The 25,228-nt window shown below is 42.0% G+C and overlaps 1 protein-coding gene across 1 annotated transcript in view; it reads left to right on the plus strand.

Annotated features, from left to right (window-relative positions):
- Nucleotides 1-7,718: 7,718 nt before the first annotated feature.
- The window catches only part of ptprea (protein tyrosine phosphatase receptor type Ea), a 32,930-nt gene continuing 15,420 nt past the window's right edge, over nucleotides 7,719-25,228 (plus strand). Inside the window, exons 1-3 of the mRNA XM_030773859.1 lie at nucleotides 7,719-7,818; nucleotides 23,594-23,662; nucleotides 24,631-24,727. Of these exons, the coding sequence (XP_030629719.1) occupies nucleotides 23,602-23,662; nucleotides 24,631-24,727 (158 nt within the window). The 5' untranslated portion in view covers nucleotides 7,719-7,818; nucleotides 23,594-23,601. The remainder of the gene's footprint in view (nucleotides 7,819-23,593; nucleotides 23,663-24,630; nucleotides 24,728-25,228) is intronic.

The raw sequence follows: 25,228 nt of genomic DNA on the forward strand, positions 1-25,228 counted from the left end.
TGAATAATTAGGGCGAGACTTGTTCATCAGTAGACTCAACAGAGATGTTAATCTTTAACCACCATCCCACTGTCTGTCTGGTGTCAGTGTTACATCGTTTTTCGGTATGTGTATGTATGTGTGTGTGTGTGTGTGTGTCCTGTTTGTATATACATGTCGACATATAACTGTTCATCTCTCGGTTCCTCTGTCATCGGTGTGTGTGTGTGTGTGTGTGTGTGTGTGTGTATGTGCGTGCACATGTGTGTGTGTGCTTGAATGTGTTCTGGTTTCTCTGTGTGCGTGCTTGAATGTGTTTTGGTTTCTCTGTGTGCATGTGCATGTGTGTGCGTGTGTTTGTCTGTGTGCGTGTGTGTGTGTGTGGACAGGGAGTAAGGTAAGGGATTAGTTACATCTGTATCGTCCTTGAGGACACATGAGGAAAGGTTGTATTTTATCGTGATAACCTAGCTGTGTATTGTTGTTTCAATGAAAAATGGGAATTTGTGTCTCTGGCATGCAGTAACTCATCAGGCAGTTTGAAATGAAAGCAGGGAAGTCACTCTCTTTCTCTTTCGCTCTCTCTCTCTCTCACTCACACACACATACAGCCCAAATCAGTAGGTCCTATACAGTAGTGAGACTGGTTGACTTGGTTTGGTTCCTTGTTGACTTCCTGTTATTTGCTAATCTTGAGGAATCTAACCTTGCTTGTGTCTGCGTTTCTCTCTCTCTCTCTCTCTCTCTCTCTCTCTCTCTCTCCCCCCCCTCTTTCTATGTCTATCTTGTTTTCTCAATATGTAGCCCTTATTCATGTATTTAGACTTATAATGGAATGTTGACTCTCATTTCAAACTTTGGCTCCTCTACTGGCTCTGCTGAAATGAGACTGAAAGTGCAGAGACACAGGTTGTACAGGGAAAAAAATAGCTGGTAGCTCTGTGTTTTGAATAGGGATGAATTGATAAGAGGAGAGATTATGGTCTATACATGCTGATGGTATAAGCTTTACCCAGCCTGCCCTGGTGGTTGTTGGGTAGTGTTTTTTATTTTTTTTTGAAGGCAGTGGCAGTTTGCAGCACTGGAGACAGGTGAGGAGTAGGACAACATGACAAACACAGTTTCAGGGATCTTACAAAGTAAACAGGAATTTACATTCCTCAAAGTCAACGTCATGCACTTTAATGCCCCCCCCCTCTCTGTCTGTCTGTCTCTTTCTCCTCATTTCTTTTACTGGCATAAGATAAAATGAGTGAACATTGACATACCCTAAGAGCTTATGAGTTGTACTATTCAAACTGACGATTGCTAACACAGTTACCACTATTGTAACTGCTACAACCACTATCAACCACTATCAATTATTATTACTGAATTAAATGAATCAATACCTATAAATAGCAATACACAACCTTGGTATCAAGTGTCGTCATTTCTTTCTCTCTCTGTCCTTCTCTTTTGCCAGTCTGCTTCTCTCTCTCTCTCTCTCCCCCCCCCCCCCCCCCCCCCCCCCCCCCCCTCTCTCTCTTTCATTGCAACCGTACCTCCACTCCCTGCCTGTTCTGAAGCCACAAACACGTCTTGCTGTATTTCATTCTGTTGGAGCCAGCAGGCACATTTGTTACAATTCAAGGCTGCTGTTTTAACTCAGGACTCATTCAGATGTGTCTTGGATTCCCAGTAAACACCATTAATCAAAATAAGACCTAGCATTTATTGGCTTCCAGAAGCCTCCGTCTGTGCCGTTGTTCTTGCCGCAGTGCTTTTGATACTTAGGAGAACAGATGCCACACAGATTTACGCCTCTGATCCTCTTCATCAAACTTCAATGATAGACATTTAACTACTCTTGTTGTTGGCTTCATTAGTTGAAGCTTGTCTGCATTTGGCCTCGCAGATTCAGTCTCAACTACTGAGAGGATCCACTGGAGCCATGGTTGACGTTTGTCAGGTTTGCCGTAACATTTCTTGCATAGTTTTGTTTCCACTGCATATGTTGTCAGTTGGTTGACTGCTTTCGTTGGGTCTGCGTTTGACATTTGGCCTATGAAGCATCCACAAAACCTAATGAAACATGACAGGATCAGGATGCCTTAGCGGAGTAACGCTTGTACGATGCGAAGTGGGCTTAATTGAGTCATCTTCAGCGTCGCATGAAATAAGATCAGAGCCACACAGCGTCTGGAAAACGCTTGCAGTAAACATCACGCTTTTATTGGAGCTGATGTGTTTAACAAATGCTGTGTAACCATCCTTAAATTAGACTGGGTTACATTTGAGTCATCTAACAGAGATGATGGTACAATGTTTTGATACAAAAAATGAGTAGTCAATTCTGTCCTTTCCCAGAATGCAGTCTGTGCGACCAAGTGTGTTTGAGTTGTTGTGAATATCTGTGTAGCTGTGTGTTATCTTATCTGTTTGTTGTGAGGTACAAAAGCTTCTTTCACGTGTGAGTTTTCTATACCATGATGTGTGAGTTTGGAGGAACTCTTCGCTACGCTGTGTGGTAGAAAGCTAAAACACTAACACACAGGTCTGACAGGTGGAGCTACAGTAATCTCCTTGGCCTCTACTGGAACACTTGGCACGTGCACACACACAGACACACACACACACACACACACACACACACACACACACACACACACACACACACACACACACACGTGCATATCCAGATTCTTTCTTTCTCATCGTGTAGCTTATGTCTGGTGTTCGTCTCTATCTCACACACACACACACACACACACACACCCCTGGCCTGGGGCTGAGTTTGCTTCTTGGCTTGTGCTTATCTCTTTAACAGGATTTGTATCTATGCGCAGAGATCACGGCCTGACACTCTAATCTTGTTGACCAAACCCCTGAGCTAGAAACAACGGTGTCACATCTCACATTGTCTCAGGTGTTGTCTGTGTGTTTATCAGTCTGTGTTTCTATGTGCATGTGCATGTGTGTGCCTGAATGACTGTCTGTGATTGTACTGTCCGTGTTTATTCACGCTTTTCATGGTTTTCAGCAGATGAAAGAATCTCGTCTGCCAGTAATGTGTGTGTATGTGTTAATACGTCTGGTTTCATAGTGTGTGTGCGCGAGTTTCTGGTTTTGTGTTTGTCAGGTTATTTTTAACTTGCCAGTGAAATTGCAGTACTCCTCAGCAGAATCCCACATGCAGAAATTCTGATGATTTATCAGATGCTGTTTTCTTTTGATATTCCTGCATTGGCAGAATCTTACTCATAGACACAGACAGTGCTCAGACACAAACTATGTCCTCTCTGCCCCAGTCTGACTCAGATAATGGATATACATCCCAATGTCTCACTCACATCAAAGCTAACCCAGGTGCATGCTCAATATTACCAGCTGCTACACAACTTTGCTTGCCTTGTTTTTGGCCAGCAAAATATGGCAGGACACCTGATAAATGACGTTAGTGGAAGAAGCACAGTGGCCAACTAATCCAAAGAATCTGATTAAAGGCATCACAGGGTTTCTATGTCATATCAAGCCCCTCAATCATATCAAGCACGGCAATTATATTTCAGATTTCAATAACATATATCGATATTGCAGAATGAAGGGGGAGTTAGCTTGTAAAAACGGTCATGTTGCCATCTGATTTTTTTTTTTTATCAGATGTAAAAACGCTGACTTATGTTAGAATGACATTATCATGCTGCAGTCCCTCACGCATATCCAGATTCTTTATCATGCAGTAGCTTATGTCTGATTTCTAAATTACCAACATTTATCTCTTTTGCGCTTATCGTTTTAGCGGTTTTACTGATGCTTGTGCTGGAGGATACATGTTCACAGAGTACAGTACCCACACATGCTCATTATTTTTACTTACATACCCTGTAAAGGAAGCAGATGGTCACTGGTGAAATACTGGACAATAGGAAAAGAAAACAGGTTGAAACGGAAAGAAAATATAGTGAGATAATATTAGTTGATAAGCAGTAGTCTGGGAGAGAGAGAGAGAGAGAGAGAGAGAGAGAGAGAGGGAGAGAGAGAGAGAGGTCAGAAATAAAATCTTTTGTTCTGCGTTCTCTGAAAACAGTCAAGCAATCATATCTGCGTCAGTAGATAAGCCATTGTCTGTTTTTCATGTAAAGTATACAGTGTTGTTCCATTTTGTTTTTTCTCTCTTTGCCAAATTCAGAATGCCCCCCCCCCTCACCCCACCCCCCTTTTTTTGATTAGGTGGAATTGGTGTCAAACACTCTGCAGTCATTGTACAGCCTCAGCTCAATTTACAGACGAGAATGTAGGCCTTGATGAGCTACTTTCGGTGAGGAAGTGACATTTGATTAGCTGGTGATATTCTGAGAGACGTCGTTAGGGACCTGCTCTGGTTTGACGTGCACTGCTTCATGAATGGGCTCATGTTGATGTGCACTGCAGGGGTACAGGCATCTAAAGACGCCACACACAAAAAAGACGTCGATCAAACATCGCCGTCTTAAAATCACCAAACACAGGATATCGGCATTAGTTCAACGTGGATTATGCATATTTTTAGAAACAGCATTTATGTTCATTTTGAATAGCAAGTTAATCTAGACCAAACCTTGGGGATTAAATACCTTTTTCTTACGTTACAATTACGTAAAACACACTTAAATTCAGTCAGATATTATCTCCAAAACTCACAGAGCTTATCTTGGGGCCTGTGTTAAGCTCATTCGTGGGCTTGTGTGGCAGGTTCTGTTCATTAGGATTGAGTTCAGTAAATCTTTGTGGGTGGATGTTGTTTTGAGTGTTTATAGTGATTAGGACATGATTATAAATCAGCCTTTTGAGAGTGTTTGTAGCATTTTCCTTCGCCGCCACGTCTTTCTTCCCATTTAGCAAGCGTGTGGAGTTTGTCTGCTCAGATAAGATTCCCTAGACAGACTTCACTTCCTTCCTGCTTGCATCTGTGGGCCACTGTGTGTTGTGTGTGTGTTGTGTGTGTGTGTGTGTGTGTGCGTGTGTGTGTATAAGTGTGCATGAGTCAAGTATGCCTGGAGGCTAGACCAGCCAGGAGCAGACTCCCTGTGGTGGAGAAGACCAGCTTCCTGCTCTCTCTCTCTCTCTCTCTCTCTCTCTCTCTCGCTTTTGCTCTGCAAAGTGAGCTGGCACCCTTGATTCATTGTAAAGCTAAATCGAGTAACATAAAATGAATAGAGCAGTTATCTCAGAGGAACTTTACATGGGAGCCGGTACAAAGCCAGTGGTGTATTCTGTTACACAGGAGTCAATTCAAGCACTGATTTCTTAGATTAGCAACACGCTGATTGAAGGTGAAGATAGTCTAACATTCTCAGGAGAGTAACCACTGCACCAAACTTCCTTTGAGTTTAAGGAAATAAAATATTCTGTTGGCTAACGCGTAGCACTTCATTGTTTTCTTTCTGATAGCTGTCTTTTCTCTCGTTTTAAAGCACATTGAGTTGAGTCGTCGGGTTCCTAGTGTGGGGGTGTCTTTGAATACCTTGAGGATGTCTTTTCCCAGTGTTGTTACGTTCCTCTGAGAATCCTCCCTCACCAAGCTCTACCTCAGGACTAAATTACGATACAGAACTAGGTGACCTCCATAATTGGATTGCGGCTTGCTCTGCACACATAAAGAGGTATAACCAGATTTCACTTTACTGGTCCTCCGTTCCTTTCATCTGACGGTTTAAAGGTTACACTCTGCTCTCCCTCTCAGAGCGCAGCTTTCAGAGGCCAAAAAAGGGGCTCATGCACTTTCTTTCCAGTTTTCATTTCCCTGTGCTCTCCTGTCAGAGTCTGAAATAGAATTATATTGACAAATGAGGAGGGATGTTTTGGTGTCATGCATCATGAGTTACTGTTGAGTGTAGTCGATTTACATAAAATGCTTCAAATTTGTTGAGAGAAGACTTGTTCTCAGTGGTGTGTGTTTATGTCTAATCTCGTTTCCATTGTAATGGCAATACTGGTATGTTGAAAAAAGGGTTGCGATAAACTGCTAGAGAATCTTCAGTAGCTATATGTACTCTTCCCCAGAATAATTATTCAAGATAATCTGATTAATTTAACTACACTACTTACATGACTAAGACCCCCTTTTACCCATTTTTGTGGGTGAAATGGAGCTTTCTTTGAAATTAACTTTTCTGTTATTTCCTCTCTATGCCCCCCTCCACCACATACACACACACACACACACAAACACCAACACACATGCACCAACACACATGCACACTCACTCACACAGCCTGCATGTATGACTTGGTGCTAGTCTAGACTAGGCTGTCACCATAGCAACAGCTTGGAATGCACAAGCATTTGGAATCTTTACCAGTGCTGTGTTCCCAGGTAGATAAATTGTACTTTGCCACCCATGCTCACCCCCTTTTATTCCTTCTCTCATTCTCACTCTCTTTCTCTCCCGTTTCCCTCCATTTATTCTCTCTCTCTCTTTTTCCCACTCGTTCCTCACAACCACCTCCTCCCAACCCATCTCACTTAAGAATGGTGGTGTGTGCATTGCCATGGTGGTGTTGCAGGAAATGAGGGCTGCTAATGTATTCAGTAAGAAAGCCAACACTGTAAGAGATCAAATGAAATATATATATATATATTTCAATCTGGATTTAGAATAGCTGTGTTTAATGGGGAATCATGTGACGTGCAGCAGATAGTGAAGATAAGCTATTTAATGCTCAAATATGCTTAGTGCTCATCACATGCAAGTTTAACGAGCTTAACCGAGATGTAGACTATTTGCAAAGTCAGATATCTTTTGCTTTAATTGCAGTTTCCCATTTGAATTGAAATGCTTTGCAGACTTTCTTTTTAAGTTGCTCTTTTCCTCCCTCAGAATCTAGACGTGTCTGAGAGTAGTAGTGTTTCTGTGAAGAGCAGCTGATCAGATTTTTATTCTGTCAGTTTTTAACTGATTAACTGTGGTTGCTCTTGGAACTTTTGAGGCACAGAAAACATTTTTGAAACACGGCGATCAAACCGTATTAAAAACCGCCATCTCTTCTGCTCAGTGAAGATACAGTGAAGCTGTGAAAGGAAGTAGCCAGACATGTGAACTTGCAAGCAAGGACGGTGTCGACTCTATTCCTGTGTGACATCAGGGACGAGCAGAGGGTTATATTTAGATGAGCAGATCTCTCATACTTTGTATTCAGAGGGGAGCTATAGTCCCTGAAGCATAGCAAAAGGAGGCTGATATCCTCACAAATAATCTCTCTCTCTCTCTGTGTGTGTGTGTGTGTTTGTTCCCGGCTACTGCTCTCCACTGGTCCGAAGAGCCAGGGAGACAGCTTCAAGCCTTGGGCTCTTCATCTCCCATCCTCTATCTCACCCTACAATAATAAAAAATACCAGCCAATATAAATACCTAACGCTTCTGTCTTCCCTCTCTCTCTCTCTCTCTCTCTCTCTCTCTCTTCCTCTCTCTTTTCCTCAAAGGTGGTGAGACAGCTCCTTAGGACCTGAGCCTGGTTGAAGTCTCAGTCATCCTGTGCCTGCCCTCAGTCCTCAGTGGAGAGAGAGAACAAGAGAGAGGAGAGAGCTCTGTGAACGAGAGAGAGAGAGAGTGAACAACAGTATCTCTAGCTGCCACAACCAACTTTCTACTGGAAGGAACACCACAGCAAAAGACAACAAGGGGGAGAGAGAGAGAGGGAGAGAGAGAGAGAGAGAGAGAGAGAGAGACAGAGAGACAGAAAGCGAGAGAGAAGGAGAGAGATACGAGAGAGCGAGCGGTCAGTAGTGTGTTGGTAGCGATGTGACAGCTGGACTCTCCCCGCTTCTCATCTGCTACAATGGACTCCAGAACCAGCGTGCACTGAATCTACACAGCAGGTAGAGTGAGTATGAGTCTTAAGAGAAAAGACTGTACACGGTCAGTGGACATTATGAAAGTAACAAAGATGATCATTCAACAGGAAGTACAGCATCTTTTTTTTTTTTTTTTTTTTTTTAACCACTGAGGTTTTGCTGTTCCTCATATAAGGGTTTCAAAACGCCTGTTTCAGAACAAATTTAAACTGAATTCAGATGGAACAATCAAACAAACAAACAAACAAAAAACAGGACCTTCAGTTCTGGTGTGAAATGTGCTAAAGGCACACACACATCAAATAGGAAGCGATTTTATCTTTCATCGTAGTGATATATGAGGTTTAAAACAGCCGTTTCTTGTGAAGGGTGTCCACTGGATCTTCTCCGTTTTATCATTTTGTTGCATTGTCTGTATATTGTCTTATGGAGGACCTTATTACCCATAAAGGGCTTTCAGAGACTTAAATATATGTAGCATTTGATAACAGACTATGTATTTTTATGTATAAGGTTTATGCTATATAGGGTCACATTGTATGAATGCCATTGTATTTGGTCTAGTGCTTGGTTTCCATGGAGAACACATTCAGTATTTCAGTAAGCAAGCACCTCAAGTATTCCTGTTCTACACAAGCTCTTAGCTGTTTTCACGCTTCTGATTCGCACCATATAGTTAGTGTCTGCTTCCCCTGTCTTTAAATGTTCTCAGTGACAGATGTGCTATGACATGAGCTGAAGACGTGTTGTATTTCCATACTCGCAAGCTTGGAAAGGCAGCCTGTATACTAAGATCAAAAAAGTAAAGCAGGCGAAATTTAACGTTTACTTTTAGTTACGGTCGTGTTTTAATTTGGGTAAAGTACTGTTTAAATGGTTGTCGTCTTGTCCTCCTTTCCCACAGAGTTCTAGAAAGACATTGTGAGGTGAAGCAGTGGAAAAGATAGTAAACCGGCATGTTGAACATTAAGTCTTTAATCAAATACACTCAATTTTAAGTCCCGTCTTGTTTCATCGTCAAGAGAATGGCAGCACAAGAGAGGGGAACATTTCAGTATATTATGTCATAACCGAAAGTTCATTTGTTTTATTAAGGCTGGAAACAGATTCTTGTGTGTTTGCGCATTTACTTATTTGTCTAATACAGTAGGCAGAAGCAGTCTGTGATGTGAGACTTTGGCTTTCAGTTACACCTGAGACAATTGTGGTTGGAAGAAAATGCGGCTGGAGCTTTTTTAGCCTGTTGGTATAGTGACACAGCCTGACATTTGGTTGGTTAACTGTTGGTATAGTGACACAGCCTGACATTTGGTTGGTTAACTGTTGGTATAGTGACACAGCCTGACATTTGGTTGGTTAACTGTTGGTATAGTGACACAGCCTGACATTTGGTTGGTTAACTGTTGGTATAGTGACACAACCTGACATTTGGTTAGTTAACTGTTGGTATAGTGACACAGCCTGACATTTGGTTGGTTAACTGTTGGTATAGTGACACAGCCTGACATTTGGTTAGTTAACTGTTGGTATAGGGACACAGCCTGACATTTGGTTGGTTAACTGTTGGTATAGTGACACAACCTGACATTTGGTTGAATAACTGACAGGCAAAAGGGCTCAGAGACTGCATTAAACATGATGGGAATGGTTAATGCTGGAGACAGTAGAATGCTACATGGTCCTTCTCTCTCTCTCTCTCTCTCTCTCTCTCTCTGTGTCTCTTTCTCTTTCTGATATAGCCGGTTTCTTTCAGAGGGCTATTCTGGCTGTCAGTGTCGAAGGAAAACCCAATTGCATGTGTACAGGTCGCTCAAGCAGAAAACGGATTAGGCCCACTGTTTTCTTTTTTCACACTTCAGTCTCAGGCAGAGACTGTAAAGCCTTGTCAAAGCAAAGCTGAACCCCATCAGCTGAGTTTTCTGTTTCTTTACTAAAGAGATTGATGCAGAAGGAGGTGTCTGTTTTATGCCTATATTATGCACAGTTATCTTTTTTTTTTTATCACAGTCATTTTCCTGGCATTGCTGCCTTCACAATCCATTGCTCCATGATTTTTAGAAAGATATGTGTATTCAAGATGGAATAAAGTGGAAGCGTTTTACAGTCTTACATAAATGTGGAGCTGTTTAAGATTGAAGTAACCAGCCAGACAAAATGTGGCATGTTGTGTGTGTGTGTGTGTGTGTGTGTCCCATTTTCCTTTCTGAGTTGAACAGGAAGGCTTGCTGCACAGGAAAGGAAACGGCCTCTATCAAACAGCAGATGGAGGACAGCATGTGCTTACACGGCAGAAACACACACAAAACACACACACACACACACACACACACACACACACACACACACACACTCTCTCTCTCTCTAACACACACACACACACACACACACACACACACACACACATAGTGGATATGACCCAAATTGGATATTGAAAATGCCAAGCAGTCTAAAAGTGAGGGGCTTTGCATTAATAGGACGGCGAGATGGCCTTTCTCAAATGCTTCGTTGATCTACAGGATTCTTGTCACTCCAACAAGAGCTTCTCCATTTCCCCATTTTCACAAGAATCGGCCTGTATGGTCCACTCGTAAGCACCAGCGAGCTCACTCATACAAATAAAAATCTTTTTCTATGTCGCCAACAAATTACGAAACATTTTTTAGATCTTTCTCCCAAAAGAAACCGAGGAGAGAAACATGCACCCCCACCTCCGCACTCCGTTTCTTGTTCATTCTTTCTTTATCCCCAAATCATTTAAGCCATCTAATTTCCTGTTTACTCTCGACTCAGGCTGAATAAACCCGAGGTGATTGGTTTCTACGAGTTCTCAGCACGACTCCTATGTCACAGTAATGAGATGCGTGGTCTAAACACACAAACACACGCACATACACACACACGTGCACACACACACACACACACACACACACAAGGCAATCTAATTGTGTCCCACAGAGCGTGACAGGGCCACTGGCGTTACATTTCAGACGTACTCGCTGTCTCACCTCGTGATAATCGGGAAAGACGACTCTGTCTTAAGAGAAACACGCAGCGTTCCAGGAGCCGAGGCTGCGACTGATTTGAATTGAGACTGAATGTTCTTTTGGCTCCTTTTCAAGGCCCTGTTTCTTCCTCTGTGAAGTCACTGGTCTTCACCTTCATTATATTCTCCTAACTTACTTTTCCTCACTTTACTCAAGCCAAGTAGAACTATCCATCAGTCATAAGTCTCCAGTGGACCGAGCCGCTGGGGAAACTGTGATTGGATTGGAAAATGACTGTCTTCACTCGTTTATGTTGAAAGAGAGGAAGTAAATGTTTCTCTTTTTTCGGTAACTCTGAGTGACTCTAGCAAAGATTGATTGGAGCAAAGCAATTGAAAGTTTTTTTTTTTTTTCCTATAGACTGTGAGCATGGTGCAGACTGTAGCTCTGCCTCTCAATATGACTGTGTGAGAGAAGCTCGATTAGAAGTGATTTTTTTAAACAAAAGGCAGCGATAGAGATGAAGTGTTTGGCACTGAATACTACTTTTCAGCGTAAATACGCCCTTGAGGGAGCTTACAGCAGTGAGTCTTGATTTATTGAAGCAATTTTTTTTTCCCTTCAGATGCTCTAGATATGAAATGTCCACTTTACACATTTATCAGCTCTTTGTCACAGTTGAGCTTGTGTGTGTTTATTTGTATAAATATGTGTGTGTTTGTATGTTTGCGTGTGTCTTTGGTCTTACTCTAAGCCCGTTAGAAAAATGCATACCCTCTTGTATTAAGGTGTCACTTCCGAGCTGACTTTGTTTGTAGGTCACTGGTTGAGTTTTAGGGGGATGCTGGCCCTTTTTCAGTTCCCTGTCACTGAGGGGTAAGGGACTGCCATATTCCCCCAGCAACCCCCCTCCCCCCCAAACCCCTCGTGAGGGCAGTGGGAGTGTCAAGGGTCTGCACAGTAGAAGGGCTGATCCACAGAATGACCACTAATGACCACTTGAACACAAACACACACACAACCCACAGAGGACAATAGCTCTCACTTTGCAGCCAGAGGGCCCAGGCATTGATCAGTATTCCTATAGAACATAGGACGAGAGAGGGAGAGAGAGAGAGAGAGAGATGCAAACAGAAGGGTTAGTGATAACACACTACTAATCAACAATTTGGCTAACTAGGACGCAGCCAGAGAACAACATTTTTTCAGTAAAGACTTTATCAAGCATAATTATGATTATATTCATTAAGTTTAACCTTCTACTTGTATGTAAAGTAAATAACCTTTGTTTTCAGAAGGTCACGAGAGCTAAACCTTAAGGTCAAACGAACACTGTTCTGCCCTTCATGTCGATAAAATGAATGTAAATTTATCGGACGGTAATGCAAATGAGTCAGCATTAAAAGAATGCTCATGAATTCCAATGACACGAACATGGCCATGAATCAGAGAGTGGAATTTCATAGTCTGTGTTCAGGGATTTATCGTCTGGTAAATGTTTTTATGTAACTTTCAAACCATATCTGAGCAGTGATTCAAATATGTGGTCATGTAATGGCAGACAGCATAACTCTGGTGTTATATTGGAAGTATTCATTGTCAAGGCGAAAGTCTGAAGTCCAAGGCTGTTTATTTTCTCTGGAGGCTTGTATTCACGTTGCCAAGCCACTGTCACAATTACATGTTGCCATGGCATTTCTCCTGATCAGTAACCTTATCTTAACTCTTCTAAGTTTAAAGGTCAGTAAGAGGTGGAACTCTGGAGAATGTTCTACAATATTTTACCTGAATTTTACACCTAGATATTAATATTTCTTTCATCTAACAGCTTCAGGGTTTTTTCTCTCCTCCTTTTCCGAGTCAAGCAAAAGCAAACAGACGTGTAAGGAAGTCTGAGATCACACATTTATATGAAGAACTCAGCTGTGACATTTGTCCTGTAAAACAGTGATGGAAAGTTCTAGAAAGTTCTCTGTCTTTATTGTCAGGTCTGATGGTCCATGGGGGTAAGCGTAGACTTGGTTTGGGTGAAAATGTAGTGGAGCAGCAAAGAGGGTTAACTTATTAGTCCTGAACAGCCAACAACCGCACCCGCGCGCACACACACACACACACGCACAGAGTAAATCCCATCTGAAATTCTCACTGATCTTATTTGGGAACCCAGTTTTGTCTGTCTTGGCAGTTAAGGAAGTTTGAATTACAGATTCAGTCATCTCTCGCACAAACAAACTTTTTGTTGTTGTTGTTGTTTTTGCCGACACACCACTCTCTCTCCTTCACAGAATCAAGTGGCTTTTGTTCTCTAACCACAGTGCTTACCACTCATTTCTCCAGCTCATCTCTCTCTCCCCCTCCCTCCCTTTCTCTCTCTCTCTCTCTCTCTCTCTCTCTCTCTCTCTCTCTCACATGCTTTCCACTCAACTGTGATTGAATGAAAGGATTTAGATAATGGATTACACTGAATGTTCTGTCCTGATCAGATCCTGAAAAGAAGGAGCTTAAACAAACACATTCACTTTTAGTAATCACTTTTCATTATATAACAGTGTGTCTGAAACACTCTTTTTTCCCCTTTTGGTCAGAGGAGTGATCTTGTTTTGATCTTCTTGTAAACACTGACATGTGAGAGGTTTGGGCCAGTGAAGCAGAAGTCGTCTCTTCGCTGCTTAACCGCTTTGCAGTACTTTGACAGGGCAAAGTCAAAACTGTTACACACATTTTTGGGAGAACAGAGTCGTTTAATGAGCGATGATTGTTTAAGAGCCCATTGTACGTAGCTTCGCATGGCACCAGCGGTGACATCGCTTGAAACGAACATAAAGCCGGTAGTGAAACGGTGACTGTTTGTATTTAGAACTTTGGTCATCTGTGTGGCTCTAATGGGAGCGTATGGGATATTATCAACACTCTCAGTTGTTAAATACCATCAGTCTTCAGTGCTCAGTTAAATTCCACATTGTGCCCTCCATATCCAGACATGCCCATTTTAAGAACAGGCGTAAAACAGCAAATGATGAAGATGGTTTCCAAAATATATCTTCAAACAAATAACCGTTGCACTGAAAATATTTAAGTCACTGTGACATTAAAGCTTTTGCTGACTTTGAGTCAATAAAATTAAATGTTAAAATTCAATAATTGCAATAATTTAACATTTATTTATTGTCTCTCTGGCATTTATTGCACAACAATTGAAGGTCTCCTTAGGTGCTATTGGTCTGATCAGGGCAGGAAGTGAAACTTTGATGTGTCTTTAAATAGAGCATGATTGTTATACCTGTGTTCATTCTGCAGGCTTTTGCTGCTGTCTGCTACTGTTGCCCCTGTTCCTTATAGACAGACAGCCCTCTCTCTTCCTCTCTCTCTTCCTCTCTCTCTCTCTCTCTCTCTCTCTCGCTCTCTTTCTCTGTCATGGAGGCTTACTGTCTGAATATTCACTGAGTATATACTCTGCGTGTGTGTGTGTGTGTGTGTGTGTGAGAGAGAGAGAGAGACAGACAGACAGACAGACAGACAGATATATATATGAGGATCAGAAAAGATTTAGAGGCAGGGATTCTCCTTAGAGATATTAGCAGCGATTTTATGATTTGCCTTTTCCTGGTGACACACACACTTAGACACGCACAAACAAACATACACAGACTCTAACACACACAAACACATACAAAGTAAACATACAGCAGTGTAAAACACACCCAAACTTACAACCAGATGGCAGATCAGTTTGTGGTTTGCTGTAAGCAAGTGTGTGTAACTTGAAGATCTCAGTAAATATTTACCCACAAATTACAGTCCAGTTTTCCCTGCGTCACAGGAATGTGACAGCAGACTGCGTAAACTGTTAGCAGGCTTCTGTTTCCTCTCTCTCAAAGCCATGTGATTACCGTGGTACACGGATTAAGGATTAATATTCACAATCTCTGTTACACTTTTCAACATGTGAATGAAACATGCAGACAAATCAGATATATACAGTTTTTTTTTTTTTTTTGGAACGATGGGTCACGTAAGGTCAATTGCAGTATTTGTAGCCAGTACACTGGTTTGATAGAAACAGGGAAGAAATACGAATACGAATAAGAATACTTCATTAATCCCAAGGGAAATCCAGCCATGTACAAGAGTGTCTCTCAAAACTGTGTCTGTTTCATGTGTTAGCTTTATCTTCTGACTAGCGCTCCTGAATGGCCTGAATTTTAAAGGCTTGGTGTCCAGCTATTTGGGTTAAATGTTGTGGAGTTTGTGTTAAACTTTTGTGGACTGTCAGGGGATAACCTGTGGTGGAGAACATGTGGGAAGATTAGGGCAGAGTTTATCATGGATTGTGCCGACACAGTTAGCAAAAGCCATCCACCTGTATAAGCTTAGCTAGGCTTAGTTTCCTTTTACTCCTGTTTGGTTCGTCTGAACCTCTGAGAAACTATGTGTTAGCCTGCAGTACAACTGAGCCGTCATGTCCCCAAGGTCACTCCTGCTGCAAACTCCAGCACAGCAATACTCAGAGGTTCAGAACAGGAGTGATTAATGGATAGAGAAGAAAGGACTTAGCTTGCGGCAAGAGGTGTGATGCAGAGGGCAAAATGGAGAGCAGAGGGATGGATAGATATATATGGGCAAGACAGACTCACTTACAGATAAATATAGAGATAAACAGATGGATAAATAGACAGATGAATGGAAGTGTGAATGAATAAAAAGAAAATTGTGGTATGCTAATGTTACTTTGAGGAGAAGTTGTGGGAGGCAGATAACGCAGGAAAAAGATGGGGTTTTACTTTGTTTTTGGAGAAAGCCTTTATTACACAGTCTTCCATTATGTGGTCCAGTGAGAAGCATTGATTAACGTGTCTGTTAGCTTTTCTCCAGGGAGGTTTTTAAGAAAGGACAGAGTGGCTTGGCATTTGCTTTCAGTAACCAAAGGAAGACAGCAGTCCAGGGTATAGTTAAAGCAGTAACAGGAGGATCATTTGCGTCATGGTTGGTTAGGAACTGTGATGTTGTGAACATTGTCCCCCTGAAAAATGTGAGGTCAAATCATACATTACATTACATTAACCCCTTTTTTTTACTGTCATGTAAACCAAAAAAATAATTAGTACATTATAAATCAGCATTACTCATAACCTTCCTCAATCTGACTGCAACTGGTAGGATAGCAGATAATATATGATGTACATTGTGTTTTAATATTATGTTGTTTTTAATTGTACAGTATATAAACAAAGAAGATCTGGCAGCTTTTGGCAATGTTGGATGTAACATGTCCACAAATTTATCTCAAATACATTGCAGCCATCTCTTTCACCAGTAACCCCAACCCCCAGCCAGTTAGACTAATGGATATCCCAAAAGAGAAATGGGTGAGTGGAGTGCATTGATTTATTGACTTTTGTCTTGTTGGTGTCAGGTGATGTGTGAGTTAAATTGTAACACCTGTGAGAAGAGACAGGTGGCTTTACACATGACTGCATAGAGATCAGTGGAGCTCTCTCATAAATGCCAGAAGCCTCTCTCTCTCCCCTTCTCTCTCTCTCCTCCCTCTCTCCCCTTCTCTCTCTCTCCTCTCTCTCTCTCTCTCTCTCTCTCTCTCTCTCTCTCGCTCTCTCTCTCTCTCTCTCTCTCTCTTTTTCTCTTTCTCTCTCTTGCACACACATTCCTTCTGCTTTAGACAATCAACAGGTGTCAATCCAGGGAGGGGGGGTTACTATGGCAACCTTCAGTGATGCATTGATGCGGTTTGGCCCTTTTCCATGCCTCTGTTGCTCTAACCTCACCGTGGTTTGACTCACACGGTACTGTCTAAAATTGAAAATATTGACGTTAGTATTGATGCATATGCTCAGTGTTTAAAGGAAGAGCTTTTGGGAAATTTTGCTTTTGATTTGACTCGAAACCACTGAGGAAAATGAACTACAATTTTGAACTGCCAATTTTGCCATAAAATAATGTAAAATAAGAGCACAGATGTGTATTCACAGCTTTTCTGCTAGTTAATGTCAGCTGAAATTACATTTTTTCCCTCTTGTATTTATTTTAAAACTTGCAAATTGGATGTGAAAGCTTGTGCTAACAAACAGGACGGTGGTTAGACCGACAGCGTGTGATGTTGTATTATGCCAGCAGATGTGAATGAATGTGCTAACAGATGCCGCGACAGTTCAGAAAGGAGAGAGACAGTATGTTGTATTTTTGTGTGAGACAGACAGTGTTGTACGTGGGGTATATGTGTGTGAGACAGACGGTGTTGTATGTGTAGTATATGTATGTGAGACAGACAGTGTTGTATATGTGGTGAATCTGAATGACAGTGCTAACAGTCATGGTGGGAGAGCTTGGACACAGCTGCTCATTCTGACATGGATCAGTATGTGGGGGACCTACATAGACATGTCCAGTTTCATACGCACAGAGAGAGTGAGAGAAAGAGAGCAGGAGAGAAAGAGAAGAACAGAGAGAGAGTTAAAGAGAGAGAGAGAAAGAGAGAAAGAGAAGGACAGAGGGAAAGAGGACTGGAAATGGCAGCTGAGTCCCTAAAGGCTGAAAAAAATACAACACTAGCCAGGAGGATCCACTAAAACAGAATGAGAGAAAAGTCACAGAGAAATAGGAAGAAAGAAAGAAAGAAAGTGAGAGAGAATGAAAGGGGTGGGGTGAGGATGAGGGTAAGACATGTGTGAGAATTCAAAAAAGAGAGACTGGGGGAGAATCTACATCCCACACACGCACGCACACACGCACACACGCACGCACGCACGCACACAGAGAAGAAGAAATGAAGGGCATGGAAGTTTGTCAAACGTGGGTTTTCTCTGTGTCTGGCTACCAGTGTGTGACCTGTAGTCTTACATAAAAACCACTTTGCATCTCATACACTCCCCAGCCTGGGCACACCATTCTCCCATTTCTCTGAAATGTTAAACGTTTTTGAGCAGTTAACTCACTTTTAACAATGTTAACTGTGCTTTCTAGGCTTTTGATATGAGTTTTGGGTTACAGCTGCTTTGTTTAGGTTTATTCAGTTTACTCAGGTCAACCAAGAGGGAGCCAAAAGCTTCGCCAGAGAGATTCTCAGTCCTTTGACTCATTTGATTGCCGTGATTATTGGCCATGTTAAGAGTGCATTTGGGTGTGTATTTTTACTGGGCTGTTTAATCTGTTTCTCTCTCTCTCTAACAAATGCTCTGTCTTTCTGATGCTTATTTGTACCCGATAATTTCAAACACACTCAGCTCGTGCTCGTCGCCCATTAACGAAGTAAGTAATGAAAAGGCGGCTGAAAAGAGGTTTGAGTGTGAAAGCAGACTATGAAAAACAACAACAAAAACCATACTGACGTGGGAGCTTGCACAATAGCAGCAGACTCAGTTAACCATGGTCATGTCTAGCAGGCTGCACTGATGAAGACTTAAAGTTATAAGTAGTTCTTTATGTTGTTTTTTTTGTTGTTGTTGTTCTAACTTTAATGCTCTATTTTAGTAATTACTGGGCAGGTAGTTCTAAGGCTTTGTGCGTGTGTGTGTGTGTGTGTGTGTGTGTATGTGTGTGTGTGTGTGCATGTGTGTGTGTGCAGGTGTGTGTGTGCATGTGTGTGTGTGTGTGCGTGTGTGTGTGTGTGTGTGTATGTGCACGTGTGTGTGTGTGTGTGTGTGTGTGTGTGTGTGTGTGTGTGTATTCCGCACGTTTGCGTGTGAGCAGGCTTGTGCACGGTGTGGTTTGTGCTCAGTTTGTGGGTTGGTTAGATGTGTGTAGTCTCTGTATTCTGTCCAGTGTTACCAAAACACTTTTCTCAAAATCTCTCAGTACTCATGTGTCTTTGTCTCTGTGTCAGAGTGTCAGTTCTCTCTCTGTCTCTCTCGCTCTCTCTTTTTCTCGCTTCTCTCTCTCTCTGACACACACACACACACATGTACACACATATATAAGCCAAAAATAGGTGTGTGTGTGTTTGTGATATGTATGTGCATGTAGTTTTAGTAGTGTTTATGTCTCTTTTATAATTTCCCATCCAGCTGAGTTATTTGTGTTGAATGTATTAATCGATTTGAATGTGATGAATGTGTTAATGCTTACCAGTTGCACTGTTACAGGCAGGAACCATATACCACATCCATAAACAATGGAATTGATGGAGTGGGCCTGAGCGAATAGAGTCTGATTGAACAGAGTCTGGTGGCGTTGTTAGTGTGGACAGGTCATCCCTTTAAAGTGAAAGAGCCTGGGGTCACGGTGAAAAATGATGTCATTTGTTTACCTGCTCTGTCCTCTGCACTGTGCAAGTCTCTCTGGGTGTCAGGTTCTCAGCTTTAGCCTTACTGCTGTTTGTGTGTGTATGTGTGTGTGTGTGAGAGAGAGAGATGCTTTCCACCCTGGTGTCTTTCTTCTGTGTGAAATATGGAACATTAGTGGTGAATATGGAAATATGGAATAGTAGTGGTGAGGTGTTTTTGTTCACGGTCCGTATTAAGTTGCCATCACTGTACATACAGTGATGTGTGAGCTGAGTGGTTGTCACCATGAGGTGAAGGTGGTGTGTGTGTGGCAGCTGCTCCACGTGTCTCCGATCATGTCTGATATGTTTTCTCTTCTCTAATCTACTCCAAAGAGCAACTGTTACCTACTGTGTGGAGTGAAAAAGATTCCATTTTCACTTCTCAAAAAGTACTGAGTGACCCTGAACACACACACACACACACACACACACACACGCACACACACACACATATACACATACACGCTCTTTTGCACCCACGCACATATGCGTGTGCACACACACACGCGCACACACACTCTCTCTCTCTCTCTCTCTCTCTCTCTCTCTCTCTCTCTCTCTCTCTCTCTCTCTCTCTCTCTCTCTCTCTTTGTCTGTGCCTGTGTTTGAATGTGAGATCAGCCAAGGACATGTCAGTTGAGTGTTGTGGACAATGCTTTACCTAGGGCTATGTTCAGATGTCTTTGCTATGAAAGAGAAGGCTCCCACAAGCCTCCCTTCTGACCTATTTACAATAATGACTCTCACTCCGTGCCTATATGCCACAGGCTCAGACCATGGCCCAGTGATGGTTCATAGCAGAACTGGCCTCTTCACATCTTTCCTCATGGAAAATATGGGAGTGTTAAGCAATGTGTGTGCAGCAGCAGTCAAACAGGGAACAGAAGAGAGGAGAGGTGTGTAGAATAGAGGGAGGAGAGAAGAATCAAAAATTCCAGGAGAGAAACATAAGGGAGAGGGGGAAGAGTTGTGTTATTGTTGTGCTGAATGAGCGACTGGCTTTGATAGAAACAAGGGCAGTACAGAAAGGGGTTTAGGGATGCTAGGGCGGAGAGGAGAGGTTGTAACGGTTTCTTATGAAAGACTAACTCCTAGAGAGAGAGAGGGAGGGAGAAAGAGAGAGAGGGGGGGGCTTAGCTCAGAACACTGGTTTTAGAGAGAACAGGAGGTCTGGGATATGTGGTGCCGCTGGGATTTGGCCTAGAGCTAATGCATTGTGTGGACACACACATACACACACACACACGCGCGCGCGCACACACACACACACACACACACACACACACACACACACACATCTTACCCAAAGTCCTTGAGAGAGTGCGAGTTGTGCCTGCAGGCTGTGTTCCATAGGCTAAGCTCCAGTATGACTGTCCAGCTTTACTGTATGTGTGCAGCAAACATGGCATACTTCATTCCTCAGTCTGTCAGTGTGTCCTGGAAAAAAAACCCTATATCATTCACCAATGCACTGATACCTCACTCAGTACTATCCACCATACAGTCCTAATAACCCATGTGTATGTATATATATATATATATATATATATATATATATATATATATATATATATATATATATTTGAAATGAAATTACAGAATACATCTGCAAGGACACATGAGCTACAATTTTTAACAGGTAGCTAATTACAAACTGTGGCTTGTGTTACAGTGGATCACAATAGTGCAGTGAAAGTGTGTTTTTATGTATTCATTCAGAAGATTATCTCATCTGTGAGCAACTGTGTAGAGAACTGTCTGTTACAGTGCTATAAGGATCTGGGTTAAATAAATATGTGAAAGGGTTTAAATGACTGGGTCCTGTCCCAGTTGTCTATGGTGATCCTTTTCCCTGCCACTTTCTTAATTAGGAGATCGGATGAAAACTCTGCTAGGCAATCACACAAACTTGATTTGATACTGATTCACCAGATTCAGTTCTGTTTTTAGTAACTTTAGTAGAAGAAGATTATAAGTGAGGTAAAGGAGCCAAGTAAGATCATTGGGACACAGCCCAGTCATTGAAAAGACTTGAGATACTTATTTGATTCAGTACAGGAGTATAAGCTGAGCTACACCAAGAAAAGTGTTGAAGTTTATTCTGTTCAGTCGGCCTCTCAGGTCCCATGGCGATTTCATTTCCCTCTCCTCTCTTCCTAATCAGGGCGGTGCGCTTACCGCAGAGAAGTGGGTGGGGATCTTGGTCTTATTAGAATTTTCCCATCAGTCTTCCTGTCTGCTTGGTTGGGGTCTTATTAATGGCTCTGGGGTATGTGTGTGACTCCCTGACTGAAAGTCTGTTCCTGCTGTTGCCAAGGTTCAGAGAGAGAGAGAGGGAGGGAGGGAGAGAGAGAGAGAGAGAGTTCTTGCCCAAAAAGGGGGGGGGGTTGGACGAAAATACAAAAGAAAAACTTCCTCTGCAGAGAGTCAGTGTGTGCAGGACTTAGTCTGAGCTCAAACTCAAACACACCTGAATGACTTAATCAAAGTTGTGAGCAGCCTTTGAATATTAAAGTGAAATTTGTCAAGTTAGGGCTGGACCAGAAACTTGCAGAGGGGGTGATCTGTTTCTGTAAGTTCCATAAGTTTTGAATTGCTTAGATATGTAGAGGACAAGTGTTCTCTCTCTCTCTCTCTCTCTCTCTCTCACACACACACACACACACACACACACACACACATGCACATGCACTAACACATACATATACACTCTTACACACTTGTGTACACACACACACACACAGTACACAGAAATAGCTGCAGTATAAATCTCTCTGTCTTCCTCAGACGGGACATCTTTTTTTTTTTTTTGACTTCCCACTGTGCTGATGTTGGTACCAGTGTCAGCTCCGTGCAGACGTGTAGTCTCACTCTGTCCTGTGGGAAGCGATGCCTTAGTCCAGTCGGCTCACGTCCTGGTCACTGGGCTGGCCTTTGGGGTGACATTACCGCCTTCATTTATGTAACAAATTGGGAGAGGAGGGGCTGCAGCTTATAGAATCACTCACTGCTTCATCTGTTGCTTTCTATGTTTTTTTTTCTTTTACATCCAGTTTGCCTTAGTCAGTGGGTGTATGCGATAAATAAATGTTGCAAACAATTTTCTTACCATAAAAAAAAAAAACAAGAGTAACACATCAGGGCCTCAGCAGAGGTCAGCCATTGTATTACTCCCTGATCATGTACATCCTATGTGCTCTCAGGCCGACTAACCGTCTTGACTAACTGGCCTAGTGTTGGTAGCCTGTGAGCGGACTGAAAGATTTGTTGCTTTATATGACAACTAAAACTGTATTTCTTGAAGTTGTACTTGGACTTTGTAAATCCCACTGGTTTGAATTTTGTATCACATGTTTGGTTGATGTTAGTTTCTCTGGATGGTAGCACCTGTTTGTGTGGGTGTAAATATGCAGTATGGTCAGGCTAAGGTAGCCTTGCTTTGAATGAGGTCTGTGGGCTCTTTGACTGTAATGACACACTGTGATGTAGCCTGAGAAATGACCAGATTTTTCTCTCTAAGCTAGTGTGAGAACACACACACACACACACACACACACACACACACATACACACAAACACACACACACACACACACACACACACACACACACACACAAACACATTCCTGGCTCATATTCAGCATGAGGTCTAACAGTGTTTGGCCTGGTCTTAGCTCTCGGATCACACCAGTGTGCCAACCCAGGCAGTATACTCACCCAGGAGAGGGTAGATTCAAAAACAGCTTTAGTAACTGGATTAAGCAGCTTTGAACTATGTGTTCACACTCCAATTTTAATCAGATAATGCCTCATTTAAATCACATATGAACATATTTAGTACTGTTCACACGACACTGATTTATATTAAATCATATTTAAATACCACAGCCTACTAAATCACTAAATCTGACATTTAAAAGCACTCAGAGAGTCAAAATTATTTAAACTGCTTGCCCATGTTAAGGTTATTTGCATATATATGCGTAACCAATAGCATAATTATTAGTTGGTGTGTTGGTAAATTGTTTTACTGATTACTGATCACTGCACATCACTACTGCGTAACTGATTGGGCCCAAGTTAAAATCACTGGCCCAGACTAGAGGCTTTCGTAATTCAGACCCTACGTACTTTGGATAAATGTCCACACATCTGTCCAGATTAGAAGCAAATGTGAATCAACCAAGTATTACTTCCATAATCCTCTTTATGAGACTATGCATAAAAATGTAAAAGTAGTTTGGTATACATACTGTGTTTAAAAAAATAAAAAAAACCCCAAACATTCAATGCAGTGCTGCTTCTCTGCTGAAGTCAGTTTTATTTATATGAACTGCTGCTTCCCCCTGCTTGACATATGATGGTATTGCAGTCATAGCTCTCGCTCAAGTATGAGCCGAGAACTTTTTCAAAGCTGCATTATGTTACTAGTTATTTAGCATGTTAGATAAAATATTAGATGTACAAAAAATTTTGTTGCATCCACCTGTGGATCTGTGCTGTGGAACTCAAGGTCTCTCTCTCTCTCTCTCTCTCTCTAGAGGTCACAATGGTCCCGGTTCTGTTTTTCCTAGCAACCACAACACCACCTGTCACTAACTCCACAAAAGGTGAGTACTAGTTGCTAGTTGTAATGTGTTGGGATGATGTCCAACATCAGGAACTGTAAATTTATCAGTTACATAATGGTACAATTGACCTACAATGTAAGAGTAACCTGGTCCTTGTTAACTCAGCCACAGCCATACATGAAGCGAGATGTGGTAGTTAAAAGCTTGCTTATAAGGGCACGTTCTCACAGTTGATGAAAGCTGTTAATACACAGACTCTGAGCTCAGAGCAGAACATCCTCTATGACCTCATTTCCTGTGTGAGTATTCATGGATACGCATGCATGTGCTTAAATTAAATGAAGCATCTTAAAAGAACAGCATCAAATTATAAAAAATAAGCCTATGAAAAGACAAAGGTGTACATTAACCTATTTGCATACGTATGTGTTAATGCTGGATAGTTGACACATTATATTAAGGACTCATTGATACGCTGAATGTTTGCCATGCTTGAAATGTATTGTAATACAGCAATTCTCCTGTGTAGTAGACTCAAAACACTGACAGATCTGATTCAGATCTGAATTCACATAGTATCGATGTTTGAACCACAATATGTCATTTGTAAAATTAAGTGCAGCTAGGGGTTTATCGCATTTAATACTCGCATTTAATGAGAGTTTTGTTATCAAAAATGTTCTAAACTGTGTCCAATGTGTGTTCGACTGGATCGTAATTTCAGTTTAGATGTTGACATTGAGTTTGCTAAATATGTTGTCAGTCTATCCTTCTTGAGAAAACGTGCAGTTACGAAACTGGCCGGCGTTTATCTCTACAGGCATAACATGGTTGTATCATATTACCAAATCAGTAATAATGGGTTAGTCATTGGGGCCTGACGTAGTTCATTTAAATTCTGGAGCGGGGCTGCGCCTTCATTCCGGCTCAGGCGGCTCTGCTAGCGGGCCAGTTTCCTGTTCTTTTGTTCAGAGCAGGGTTTTTTACTGCCTCTCCTTCTTCCTCAGAAGAAGTGCAATCCCCCAGTCCCCATATCCTGCCCGCAGTGTTGGTGGTGTCACTGCTGATGGTCATCATCGCTCTGCTGCTCTGGTACTGCCTCAGGTAGGACCCTGACCCAATTCAAACCAAAACCACTGCTGCTGAAACACACAAACTTTCAATAAAATATTTGACCAGAGGACACACTGCAGCGTGTGCAAATTTCATCATACGTGCAGTCGTATTTTTTTTTTGTTTGTTTTAATTGATGTGTGTATTTTTTTTTTTAGATGAATATTTTAACTCTGTTACTTACTGTGTTGCTTTACTCTGTTACTTTTATTTGTGGGTTATTGACTGGTTTTTGATTAATCATCCAGTGATTTGAGCTGTCAGTGAGAAGTTGCCTGTAAAGTTCTTAGTACTGATACTGTTATTTAGTATGTAAGCTATGCCCCGTGCCTTTGAAAGTGGCAGTGAAGTTGTGTGTGTGTATGCGTGTGTATTTTGGAGGGGGTGTTATTACGACGGCATCATCTCCTCCCACTTCCACTGCTAGAGGGTGGGGGGCAGGAACTGATACATTCACTCACACTCACACATGTACAAACACACACACTCACG

This window comes from Chanos chanos, chromosome 5 (genome assembly GCF_902362185.1).
Source record: "Chanos chanos chromosome 5, fChaCha1.1, whole genome shotgun sequence".
In the NCBI taxonomy this organism is placed as follows: domain Eukaryota; kingdom Metazoa; phylum Chordata; class Actinopteri; order Gonorynchiformes; family Chanidae; genus Chanos; species Chanos chanos.